This window comes from Manihot esculenta, chromosome 16 (genome assembly GCF_001659605.2).
Source record: "Manihot esculenta cultivar AM560-2 chromosome 16, M.esculenta_v8, whole genome shotgun sequence".
Taxonomy (NCBI): domain Eukaryota; kingdom Viridiplantae; phylum Streptophyta; class Magnoliopsida; order Malpighiales; family Euphorbiaceae; genus Manihot; species Manihot esculenta.
In genome coordinates, this window is record NC_035176.2 from 29983497 (window position 1) to 29997665 (window position 14169).

General features: G+C 34.3%; 2 protein-coding genes across 2 annotated transcripts; both read right to left on the reverse strand.

The window, feature by feature from the left end:
* Nucleotides 1-2858: 2858 nt before the first annotated feature.
* LOC110603022 (probable polygalacturonase) lies at nt 2859-8233 on the reverse strand. Its single transcript, XM_021740665.2, has 5 exons — nt 7597-8233; nt 6148-6268; nt 5198-5446; nt 4497-4650; nt 2859-3619 (listed from the first exon to the last, which is right to left on the reverse strand). The coding sequence occupies exons 1-5, from the start codon at nt 8023-8025 to the stop codon at nt 3094-3096; spliced, it is 1479 nt and encodes a 492-aa protein (XP_021596357.1). The 5' UTR covers nt 8026-8233; the 3' UTR covers nt 2859-3093.
* Nucleotides 8234-8922: 689 nt separating this feature from the next.
* Nucleotides 8923-10431, reverse strand: LOC110602868 (protein DEEPER ROOTING 1). The gene is made up of 5 exons (XM_021740453.2): nt 10346-10431; nt 10174-10246; nt 9604-10100; nt 9257-9428; nt 8923-9159 (listed from the first exon to the last, which is right to left on the reverse strand). The coding sequence occupies exons 1-5, from the start codon at nt 10349-10351 to the stop codon at nt 9140-9142; spliced, it is 768 nt and encodes a 255-aa protein (XP_021596145.1). The 5' UTR covers nt 10352-10431; the 3' UTR covers nt 8923-9139.
* Nucleotides 10432-14169: the final 3738 nt, after the last annotated feature.

The window sequence follows — 14169 nt, forward strand, 5'->3', positions numbered from 1 at the left end:
AAAATTAATATGAGTTTGTGGATAAAATTATGATAAATTTTAAAGGTTTGATTTAATTGTAAAAAATTAAAAATTTAGAATATAAACGTGATTTGATCAAAATGTTTAGATTATTTGAGTTAATTGACTTTAAATATATAGTTGCTCTGATACCACTGTAGTTACTTGATATTTAAACTCTGATTTTCGGTGAGCGACATAACAGAAACAAAATAAAAAAAAAGTTTTGACAATTTTTTTCGGTGTGGATTTTTAAAACCTTAACAATGCCTTTAGAATCACAAAATATCTCAACTATCTCTTATTTGAATCTGAGTTCTTCTATTAGTCCCTTTAATCAGATTTTCTTTTTAATAGCTTCCGTCAATAGTTGAAAATATTACGACATTTCTACTAACAATGAATATATGTCCTGACACCGACCTTCTTTTATTCAAATCAGTTGCATAATCAGAATCACAAAGTGATCCGTTTCTAATTTGCTTATGAACTTACTGATACTCCAACTGAATAAGTCAAATCAGGCATCTTTCCAATTACCCTAAAATATCTTAGTTTGCTGCCTTCGTAAATGACGCTTCAGGAAGTCTCCAGAGAAATAAAATCCATTTGAAATCTTCATGGAGAAACGGAACACTACAGGAATCTACCCCATGTTGCGAAGTGATTTTCACGCTGAACGTGTTTCATCTCGTGCTCTTTTTTATTTTTGCTTAGCAGGGCTTCCGGCCTTCAATATTACTAAGATTTATATTATTAGTATTTAGTGTAATTAGATATTATATAACACAAATTATATGGAGTATTTTATAAGTTGGATGTATATGTTATTTTTATTATTGAAAATTTCAATTTTCTCATATCCATAAAAATAAATTTATTTAAAAATACATGTATTTTCCAATCCCATAAAAACAAATTTATAATTATTATCAATTTATTATATACATATAATAAATATAGCTAAAAACACTATAAATTATGGTATCTTTCTTGATAATCACCCTTATTACTAAGTTATTCGTTAAAGTAATAAATTTTATGTTTTATGTTAGTCATTTAAATAGGGTATATAATATTTTAAGAGTGATGTGATGGTGTTTCTTTTTTGAATTTGAACGCTGAAAATAGACTATTTTTAAAAATTAGAAAGAAGCATTTTTTTTCCTTTTAACGAATATATTCGACACAGTAGATTTTAGATATCAAATAGTTTATATTAAAAACATAAAATATATGATGATTTAAAAAAAAATTATATTTTTTAGCCAATAAAAACTTAAAATTTACTTTAAAATAACTATTGAAATAATAAAAAAATTATTTTTAATTATAAAATACTAAAATAAGTATTAATATTAATTAAACAAACTTAAAATAAAAATATTAGAGCAAAAATATTAAAATGTGAACACCAAATTAAATTATAAAATATAATATTTTACTATTAAAAAAAAATTATTAAATCACAAATTATTTAAATTTAAAAATAAAATTTATATTCTATTTAATAAAAAAGTCAAATTAAACGTATAGATAATAACAAGGTAATCCATTGCGGTGGTATAAATAGAAAATGGTCTGTGAGGTGTCAAAATCAAACAACTATCACAATTCAATTGTAGGATACAAGGCACGTTATTGTTTTGGTCACATCATTTGTTGAAGGCCTTCCCTTTATTTATTTTTAACATAATTTCCTTGAAATATCAATTATCAATTATTATAATATAACTATTGCATATATAATATTTGTAATTTATTTTTTTTCACACAATAACAAATTTAATTAATTTGATTAAAAATACAAATAATGTGACATGGAAAATGGGAAACTTTTTGAGAATGACTTGTGAGCACAGGACATAGACTTAGTACTGAGAATGGGGAGAAATTGTTGGATGGAGACAGAAAGAGAGATTATGTCCTTAGCCTGAGGATGCCTTAAAATCAGTTCTAATGGTTCTGATTTTGCTAGGAACAACCAGAATCTAATCTGAATTCCATTTGTGGTCCAAAAGCTGGTGCATATCTTTGGAGCTCATGTCTATTTTTGAATCACCTCAATCACACACACTCCACTAAAGATTTTTCAATTAATAAAACTGATGAATGCGTTCAATAGTCTTAATCACATGCATTAAGGAGTTGACAGAAGGTTGATGTTGGGTTTACGAAACCTAAAATGGTCTTCAAATCGTGCTTGGCTACCCATTACTTAATCAATAATTTTTAGGCTAATGATGATAATGATGAATTGATGATCACATCAATATGATCTATGTTTGAAGGAGGGTGACTTTGTTAATAGCAAATTTTACAAGACACTCAATGTATTACTTATAAAATTTAGTTTTCTCTTAAATTACAGAAAATGGATTCCATCCTTTGTAAATAAAATAGCATGAACACAAGATGCACTGAATAATTTCCCTATTTTAATGAACAAATGTGATTTGTTCAATTTCATTAAAGCTTTGTGTACACCCTTATAAAAAAAGATTAGTTTTTTCCTTGAACTATGGAAGATGAATTTCATAAAGGAGCATATACACTGAATAATATCTCCAATTTAATGCACAAACGCCACTTGTCCAATTGCATTACGGCTTTGATCATTTGAAAGAAGCGGCTCCATGAAAGGAATCGACAACTCTCGAGTGAAGTGTTCCGTGATAACAATCGTAGATGGGCTTCATGGTTTTCAGATGTAGCAAAGGGTGCCCAGAACCTTTAAATGAAAGTATTCTACCGTATAAAATGAGGCAGGTTCAACTAATGTCACTGAATTGTATCTGGAAACTTCAATTTCAACATTGACAAGTAGCTTTGCACCAATGTATAGGGGATTTGTCAAGTGTAGAAGAAGAGCTATAAATTTTTGCATCCTTATGGAACAACAGAGAACTTTCTGTACATATACAACTCTATTGAGAAAAGGGAAAAAGAAAAAAAATTGATAACACTTTGGCTGAAAAAGCATAAGAACGAGATTAATCACTCCAAGGTGATTTATCCATCTTCTCATATAGACATGTTTAACAAACTGACCTGATAAAGCTACGCGCAAGAGATTGAGAACACAACGTGTCGTCAAAAATCATAGTCTACATTTGTCAAGTTCCGGGAGACGGCAAGCTTAATGGGTCGTTCTTGCTCATCATAATGATCAAGATTCTCACATGGGGCAGGAAAGGTGGTACCTATTACACGACCTTGAACAAAGGAACACTGGAATATATGCTTCTTCTTGTATGTTATTCCCACTGACATATCCCGAAAAGTCACATTCCTAACCGGAATTTCTTCACTCCCATGTATCCGTACAGGGACACGGACTCCTTGACCATGGACCCCAGTGAAGCTTATGTCCTCAAGTTTTGGAACTGCCTTAGGATCATAACCTTGATCAGGGTGTTCATTGTAATCTGTCTTGATAATAATTCCAACTCGGACATTGTCAAATGTTAGATTTCGGTAGGTTATACGTCGAACGTATCCACCTCTTCCAGGGGCTGTCTTAATCCTAACTGCACGCCTTGAGCTCCACACATGGAGGTTTTCCACAGTGACATTTGATACACCGCCTGACATCTCACTGCCAATGGATACTCCAGCACTGTTTCAAAATTTAACCAAGGTGATCTCACTAACAATTTAAAGAGTGAAGACATGCAGTTACTGCATGCCAAGAGAAAGTTCATGACAAGTCCACATGCATCATACTGCAGTCATCAATCAAAAAATACTGAGGTTTCTGGATTAGTCTTTTCTTTAATCAAAGCTCCTTTTTTCTTTTATGACCAGGTTTCTGCTTATGTTCACTATTCCAAAATCCATGGCCAAAACACACAGGTTAAACACAAGCAGCCCTATCATCATAGCCCAAATAAGTAGCAGTTTCCTATTGTATCAGGTTATGTTTGCATTATGAAACAATATTTCACTGTTTTTGGGGATGAAATTACCTTCAAGACAATTGACATGCAAGTTTTAATGAAATCAAGTTTTTTAAAATAATTTAACAGCAAGCTAAGCTAACCTGATTACAAAGAGACATAATAAGAAAATCTGGCACACATAGAGAGATAACTAGTTCATAATATTCTAGACTTATCAAAGCTATTGTCTACTAGTCCTCCTCCAGATAGATTTTCAGCTAATGGTTCACATAATAACATTAAATTGTTCTGAATTGGTTCATAAACCAATAATTCAGCCAATTATATCAGGGTGATGAATAAGTATATTACATCTTATATCATAAACAATCTTCTTTTGAACGTTTGCTGTATAAAATTGGCTTCATGCATTACATGCACGTCCAAAGGTCAAGACAAAACCAACAATAAACAAAAGATTCAATAATGTATTGCTTGCAGTGAATATGTTCAGAGGCCATGCAAGCAAACAATTACAAAATAGTCTTTCCACTGACAGAAAGGGAAAAAGAAAACATTCACCAAGTTGTAAGAAAATTATAAAAGAAATTTCACCTGACCATAGAGCGAACCACAAGGTTACGGATGAGGATATTCATTGAAGGTCGACCATATGCAATTCCATACTGATCCCAGCCACTCTTTATTGCAATTCCATCATCCCCCACACTTATGTAACAGTTTTCAATTACCATATCCTCACATGAATCTGTTAAATGCCCAAAATTTATATTCAGGATGGAAAGAAGAAATCACTAGCTAACTTCATAGCAAAACCAAGTAGTAATGGTATCGTATGTCACAGTAAGAGGTCTTTGGCTGGGCGTCTTGATGCACAAATTAAGGTATTAATAGCTTATACCTATTAAGTATAGAAGAAAGAACAACAAAAAGAAAAGGTGTAATGAGGGCAAATATAATATTAAGAGGAAAGCAATTTTCTTACATTCAAGAACAAAGTCAACTTAGAAACAATAAACCAAAGCTGTAGGGAAAAAGAAAGGTAAATGAACTTATTTTCCAAAATCAAAATTTTGAGCTCCAAGCAAACTCTCCTAATAAAATACATCAAGATCAAACTCTCCTAATTTTGACCATTAGGCCTTATTCAATTGGTAGTGCATTCTTAAAAGGATTTTATACAAAATGATAGAAATTAAGATAAATTCAGAAGCTGAGAATCTATAAAGAAGAAGTTGATGTTTTGGCACATGGACTGCTATGTGGAGAGAAAAATGCACTGGTAAAATACATACCAGGATCAATTCCATCAGTATTTGGGGCTTCATATATGGGTGCCAAAATTGTAACATCTCTTACAGTTACATTCTTGCAGTCATATGGATGGAGTGTCCAAAATGGGGAATCCCTCAATGTTATATTAGTGATCAGAATGTCACTTGACCACATAATCTGCACAAGAGGCCCTCTTGTGTGGTTGAGAAGCTTTTGACGATACTTTTTCCACCATGTTTGACCCTGTCCATTAATGGTACCATTATGTCCTGTTAATCAGTAAAAAAACAAAAATTAGCATCAGAACCAATCAACAATAATTTTTGTTTTTGAGAATAAATGAGCTCAGAAAACTAAACACTTAATTTCATGGATGAAAAAAAAAAACAGAGAAAAAAAATAACTTGGTCGGCTCCCCACAAATATAGCAATTTAATTTTTACACAATAAGTCTTCATGATTATACCCCCAAAGATTAAAAAACTTTTTTTTTTGTTTGTTTTCTGTTTTATTTTTTTACCAACATTCTATGGACTTCTCTAATAGTTGCACCTTATTTACATAATTACTACAATATTCATGAGCCACTTTTTAACACAGGTGTAAGGGAATTTACTTGTTACTTTCTCTTTGATAATTTTTCCAAAAGTTGTGGAAACTAGTAATTACTTAATTCAATATACCACTGGGAAGTCTTCCTTATTTGTATCTCTTGGATAATAGATATCTTTAGAAAAGATTTTAAACTAAATATACCCCCCCCCCCCCCCCCCCCCAAACCAAAAAAAAAAAAAACACTTAGACCAATACAATTCTTGAGTTTGGTATGCCCAAGACCAAGTATATCTGTAAACCAATGCAAGTGTATACAATGTCAGTCACTTTCCATGTTAAGGACATTGACAATAAATATCAGAACAACTAATACAAGTCAATTCACTATGAAACAATGGAAAATGAATTAACTGGCCTGTTATTACAACATCTTTGAGATTTTGACCATGGATTAAACTCCCATACCGAGGTCCTGGATGCTCTCTCCCATATCCATATGAAGGCAATGGAGGCATTAGCGGCCAATACTTCTCATCCTGTTTAACATTACAGAATAGAGCATTTAGAAGAAAGCAGAAACTTTGATTCACAAGAAAAAAAAAAGAATAATTGCTTGAAGAAGTTGAATTGATATTGTTGAAGCAAGTCACTAAATAGATACAGAAAGAGTTTAAATAGGTAATTTATGTTGACACAAGTCATGGACATGATAATCTGCCCAAGTTTTGAATTACGTATGCAGACTATCTGGTAGTTTCTTGGTCAACAACCTCATATTACTTGTTTATATTTCAAAAAAATTTAAATTTCATTCACATATCTATGGTTAAACATCTTCTCAGGGATGCTGATGGATTTAATAGTTAAATAAGGAATATGTTTCTCAGTAACTAAACTTATGGTTACACCTCTCTCTCTATGCTTCAAAGTAATTAAACTTACTGTTACACCTCTCTCTCTCTCTCTCTGCGTGTGTGTGTGTGTGTGTGTGTGTGTGTGTGTGTTGTGTGTCCTAAACCAAACACAATAATGCATAGATATGTTACAAGAATTTATTAATATCAGTTCCTATCGCCATCTCTCTCTCTCTCTCTCTCTCTCTTTCACTAGGCAAGACATCCCCCACTTAACCCTTCTTATTTAAGTACTTGGCTTTTATTATGCCACCCAAACGAACATCAACAAAATATACAATACTACTTGAGGAAAATATTACATTCCCAGGTTCATGTCGAAGAAAGCTCAGCAAACATCACAGGAAGCATCCAAGTGACCATTGAGAAATTTCAACAAATGCATAGAAGACCACCCTTTTACATGTCACAAATACTTGGAAAGTATGCTTTGTAGGTCAAACTAATCCAGTAATCTTGAGTCTTGACATGCTGCTTACAGCGCATTTAATTATTTACACGAGGAAACTTGTTACTAATGGGTAAAATTCATAGAGGGGAAGAAAAATGGCACAAACTTTCTGGTTCTTACAAGTGCCAAATTGAAAACATCAGCACTTTCAAAATCTCTGGCGGCTTCACTAACTTTACCCAAGTCTGAAGCTTGTATCAGCCTCTTTAATGTTTCATCATGTTGGATTTAGTTTCCAACCTTTTCATTTGAAAGTAATTCTTTGAATAAGTTTTCAACAGTCAAACATTTCCTTAATCCTGTCAATCATTGATACCCTTGGGAATCACAATCCAATAAGTTTGGCATTTTCCAAACAACTTACACCAGCAACCTAAATGCACGCAACTTAAACCCTCCAGAAATGGAAGGGAGCGGAAATAAAGACGACATTATATTAAATTTATACTAAAGGATTTAACAAACCAGTACCCAGAGGCGCCAGACACAGAACACTAACCTCAATTCCAAGTACAACACCATCCTCAGCAAGAAACAAAGTCATATGACTAGTGAGATTAAAGGGGGCCGTGAGCCACCTCCCTGGAGGAACGTTCAGCTGCCCTCCCCCTTTCTTCCCCAGCTTGGAAATCGCCAAAACAGCCCTCTCAAAAGCCTCAGTATTCAAAGTGATCCCATCGCCCACTCCGCCAAAATCCGTCAAATTAAAAACCACAGGTCTCAGCCTGGGAATCGGCCTCATAGGCACCCGCCAGAACACTGTGAACCCACTACCGACGATGTTCCGCTGCCACACGAACACCGAGGCAAATGCAGTGATCCATAAGACTGTGAAAAGGGTTTTGTGCGAAGACAAAAACGCTGGTACCCTCCGCTTGAATTCCAGTCTGTGGTATTGGAACCGCCCTAGTGGAGGCCTCTCAATCATCGTTAATTGGACGCAGAAGTTGCCACTTTCTTCCTTTTTGGAGTGGTTTGCTGGTACTTTGGTTCAGTGAGAGATCTTGAAGGTGGATCTAAAGAGCTAGATTTTTGCTTTATTTGGTGTGTTGTTAACAATCAAATTAAACTGATGAATAATTATTGTTGAGGAATAAGTATGTTTGAAGCCAAAGTAGCTCCAGGCAAATATTTTTTTCATTTTAAAGATTTACAAGTTCTTTCTATAATAAAAATAAATAAAATTTTCATTATTATGGAAAAGAATGTATAATACTGACATTATTTTCTCTTTTTAAATAAATTTTTTTATCAATTAAAATTTCAATTTTTGGATTTGGTTTCATCTATTAAACAACTAACGCATTCCAATTTTTAACAAGCGAATTTTCTGGTCATTCTTTGTAATGGTTAGTGAATCATAAATCATGTTATTTAATACAGCTCTAAAATTGTCTTAGTTTAAAAAATAATTAATATTCTCTAGCTCAGGCTGGTGACGGTGCTCCTTGTGTGGTATTTCCGAATGCAATAGGCCTGGAAACAGGCATGGCATAATCGGTTTGTCATTAGCGGATGAACATATGCTCTCCCACAAGGAAACCTCAGTAAACGTAAGCCATCACAATCACATAGTTGAGATCACATGTCAAGACAAGCAATAGCAGTGTCCCATATTTCGTATTGAAGTTCTTACACGGACTTAGCCCATTAAAACTTTGTCGGTTTCTTTTTAAAACATTTAATATGTTCTCCTACAAATGGAAGTGTTGAGAACGGACTAGAAATCAAGAAGTATACGTGAGATGTACCTTGAAATTAAAGAAAAGGGTAGATATAAAAATTAAAAAAAAAAAGAATCATTTTATACATAATTGGACCATCTGTAATCATTCCTGTATTTATTCATGAAGAATATGCAGACATTTCATTTCAGTGCATCCAATCAGAAGCATATATATCTCTGCATAATGTTGGCTTAAATCTAAAAATGGATAAAAATATATGATTGTTTTTCTTTATATATCAGGAACTGGACAATTAAGAAACAACAATGCATCTGTAATACCATCTATCTTCACAGCTTGCCAGACCAAATTTAATTATATCTCCAACACTATATCTGCAATTCAAAAAAGGTGACAATAAATATCAGATAATAACTAATTGTAAATTTAATAAGAAATTTCTGCATGAATGAATCCATTGGCCTCACTTACATTCAGAATCTGTCTTGACCCATTTACTTCCATTATCATCCTTGTAATTTATGTCATCCTCACCCTTGATAGACCTGGGCTTGTGTTTATTCTCCAAATATTTCTTGGTAGTAGATGAATTTGAACTTGGATTCTGGGGATATATCTTCTTGTGAAGTATTGCCCTCAACATCTGTTTACAAGTCCAGTTATGTGAGTCAGAAAATTAACCTATGCGTATAGAATCAGGCCTATATGGACCTACAGTATAAATATGTGATGGGCTTATATGAAATTTTATATATTTACACAATGCTCTATGAGCATCCGATCTAGGTAAGTATTTTCCTGAGTTTACGTGTATCTACCTTTTCCATTCTAGACTCTGGAACTTGATCTCTTAGGCTAAGAGTAGGTGCAAATCCACCTCTGCAAATAAGCATCTTCTTGAGAAGAAATGACAAGGACTTTTTGTTAATGGCACAGCCTGTATTATCCGCACTACAAATTCCTTTCCCTCTGCCAAGAATTGCTGTGGTGCTGCCTTGAAGATGGCAGTGATCTTTGTCATCTTCTTCCGAGCTGGGATTGCCATTGACAAACTTATCTAATGCGAGCTTCTCGGTATTTGATTCTGCTTCATCAGATGTTGACCCATATTGTTTATTGAATAACAAGTTTAGCTCATCTTGAAGTTTTTCAACTTCTTCAAGTGTAAGTTGCAGATCTTGAGATAGATTTTCTTGAACATAGTTAGGCTTGGAATCTCCTTTCGTGCTATCATTTCCAAATGTTCCGATTGCCAGCAATCCATGAGGCCAATCACTGAATTCTTGGTTCCGAGGTTCATGCTGTGTAATATGGTCTGTTCAAGACAAAGAATCAGTCTTCGTGCTCACAAGAATTTAAGACATGAAAAGAAGGCCAAAGAGGCTTACGATTAACAGAAATAGAATTATGTTTCTTGGCTGCATGTCTGCCACTGAGTTTCTTTTGCATCCAACCGAATATCTGCAGTTATTGGAGACATAATTAATAAAATAATTAACTAATAATCCTCAATTGAAAATGTAAAAAAAGACAAAGAGGACAGTCATTTCTCTTAATTACCTTCATTAAGAGAAGTCTTGTATTTAGATTTAAGAGCCGAGACAGAGATGGTGGGCAGTGGGCTTTGTAGACAACCTGTGTTGTTTCTGTATACAAATCCCAGAAGCCAGTCAGAACTTCGCTGCATTGTGTTATATAGAGTTAAGGCTTTGATAAATTCCATAGACAAGCTGGTAAGTGCCAATTCTCCATTGGTTCAAGTTCCCAAAATACTTGACTTTGCGACCTTTTTATCTCTCTCCCACGTACCTTTCCCTCTCGTCTATTTGTCACCTTTGCTACAACTGCTTCGAATGTCTTTTTCCTTCTATTTTTCTTGCATGCATTTTCTTATATGTTTACATTACAAACTCCTTCATGTCCATACAGTATGGTCCATTTTATTTCCATCTCAACCTTTTTTGGTTGAAAATACTAATAGCTAATCAAATTTTATAGAAACACATGACAAACCACTGAAAAAACTACCGTATAAATAGTTATGAATTGTCATTTCAAATAGAATAATTTATATGAAATCACCATTCTAAACTTAAAATTTATTAGGTTTCCTACTTGGAAGACTAATCCAGTCAAATAAGCTATTTTCATTCTTCATGCCAATATATCCAATAGAAATACTTAGCCGCAAATATCTTCCATATCACTGTAGAAGACCAACTGAAGCCTTACACAACCCCAGCTTTCCAGCATCGACACTTTTAGTCAATATGTCTATTGGATTCTTAGTACCTTTAATTTTCTTCAAACACATTTCACCTTCTTCTATCAGACTACAAGTAAAATGGTACCTACGTCGGATATGTTTTGCTCTGAAGTGATACAATGGGTTCTTCACCAAATGTATAACACTCTGACTATCAGTGAAAAGAACCTTCTCAAGTTTCTTCTTGTCCAACTCTTCCAAATAATCAGTCAACTACATCATCTCCTTACCAACTTCATTAATTGCAATATATTCAGCCTATGTAGATGACATAGACATACACTTTTGAAATTTAGACATTCAACTCACTACTGTTTCATTTATAATGTAGACATACCCAAATGTGCTTTTGCTTATATCCACATTTCTACTAAGATCAGCATAAACAAGACCTTCTAATATTACCTTACCATTCCCATAACAAAGTGATATACTAGTTGTTCCTTTCAAGTATCTCAGAAGCCACTTCACAGCTTCTCAATACTCTTTCCTTAGATCTGACATATATATGCTCACAGCTCCTACTGCATGTGATATATCAGGTCTAGTGCATACCATAGCATACATCAAACTCCCAATTGCAGAAGCATAAGGTACTTTTGCCATGTGATCACGCTCCATAGATGTCTTGGGTGATTGCTTCTTTGACAATTTGAGATGGTTAGCCAAAGGCATACTCCTAGGATTAAAACCATCAACTCTGAACTTGAACAACACCTTCTAAATGTATTGCTTCTAGAACAAATTTAGAATTCCAGCAGACCATTCCCGGAAAATCCTCATCCCTAGAATCTGCTTTGCTGCATCCAAATCTTTCATCTCAAACTTTAATAACAGTCTCCCTTTAAGATTATTGATCTCCTCCATACTTGATCCTACAATTAATATATCATCCACGTACAAGAGTAAAATAACAAAGAAGTCAGTAGACTTCTTAATATAACAATACATATTCTTTTCACTCTTATAAAAACTGTTTCAGCACATTAAAGAGTCAAACTTCTTATACAACTGTCTTGGAGTCTGCTTCAACCCATACAAACTCCTCTTGAGCTTGCACACTATGTGTTCCTTATCAGGAACCTCATATCCTTGTAGTTGCTGCATATAGATCTCTTCCTCCAGATCCCCATGTAAAAATGTTGTTTTTACATCCATCTACTCAAGGTGCAAATTTTCTGCTGCGATAATACTCAGCAAAATTCTGATTGTGATTAGCTTCACAACAGGAGAGAATATTTCAGTGTAATCAATACATTTTCTTTGTGAATACCCCTTGACCACCAATTGAGCCTTGAATCTAATTTTACTATCAGTTTCATTCTTGATCCTGTAAACCCACTTGTTCAACAAAGCTTTCTTCCTTGCAGGCAACTCAATTAATTCCCAAGTGTCATTCTTCTCAAGTGACCATATCTTATCATTCATAGCTTACTCCCACTTGATTATATTCTTCACATGCAAAACCTCATCAAAAGATTCTGGTTCCCCTCCATCAGTCAACATCAAATAATACAGGAAAGGTGAATATCTTTCTGGTGACTTGGTAGCTCTGGAAGATCTCCTCAACACTGGTGCATGTGTGATTGGCTGCTATTTTAGTTCTGCAACAATATTTTCTGGATTATCCTGTGGTCTTACTGCAACATCACTAGGTGAAATTTCCTGCAACTTAACCTCAACTCCCACTTCTTCTGCATCTTTAGATTGCACCCCATATTGGTCCTTCTACAGAACATCCTCATTAAATGTCACATCACAGTATCTCAAGATCTTCCTGTTTTTATCATCCCAAGATCTTCCATGACTTTCTCCCACTTGATTGAATCCTTCACCTGCAAAACCTCATCAAAGGATTCTGGTTTCCCTCCATCAGTCAACAGCAAATAATACAGAAAAGGTGAATATCTTTTTGGTGACTTGATATCTTTGGTAGATCTTCTCAACACTGGTGCAGGTATGACTGGCTGCTATTTTGGTTTTGCAACAATATTTTCTGGATTCTCCTATGGTCTTACTGCAACATCACTAGGTGAAATTTCCTACAACTCAATCTCAGCTCCCACTTTTTCTGCATCTTTAGATTGCACCCCAGATTGATCCTTATACAGAATATTCTTATCAAATGTCACATCATAGTGTCTCAAAATCTTTCTGTTTTTATCATCCTAAAATCTATACCCAAACTGATACGAATCATACCTAATGAAATAACACTTCAAAGCTTTTGCATCAAGCTTGTCTCTCTTTTATGGATCAATGTGAACATAGGCAGCACACCAAAAGGTCTGCTGATGAATAAACTTGACCTCTTTACCCGATCAAACTTCTTTTGGAATCTTGAAACCCAAAGGATGTGAAGGTTCTCTGTTTATCAAATATGCTGTTGTACTCACTGCATCTGCCCAAAATATTTTTGGCAGCCCAACATGTAGTCTCATGCTTCTTGCTCACTTATTTAACATTCTAATCATCCTTTCAGCAATCCCATTCTATCTTACCATGCCAGGAATTGTCCTTGTGCACTTAATTCCCTCATTAGCACAAAACTTCTTGAATTTTATAGAATCATACTCTCCTCCATTATCAGACCTTAAGCATTTGATTTTCAACCCAGTATGATTTTCAACTTCGGCCTTCTATCTCTTAAAAGTGACAAAAACATCTAATTTGTGTTTCAAAAAGTAAATCCATATCCCCCTACTGAAGTCATTAATGAAGGTAACATATTATCTCAAACCACCAAGAGAGAAAATTGGGGATGGTCCTTACACGTCTGTATGTACTAGTTCTAACCATTCTGCCTTTGGTTCTCTGATAGCCTTTGTGAAACTGACCCGTTTTTGCTTTCCTAGGACACAACTCTCACATAAACGCTTATCAACAGATTTCAACCCTTGTAGATACCCTTTCGAAACTAGCATCTTCATCCCCTTCTCGCTCATGTTTCTAAGTCTGTGGCGCCTGTTGTGCCACAGACTTGAGCTTGATGTATTATCAATCGCAGCAACCATGTTCGAACACCCTGCAATAATGTATAAAATTTTAGATTTTGTGCCTTGTGCTATCATCATAACTCCTTTCATAATTTTTCAGGAACTCTCCCCAAACACTATTC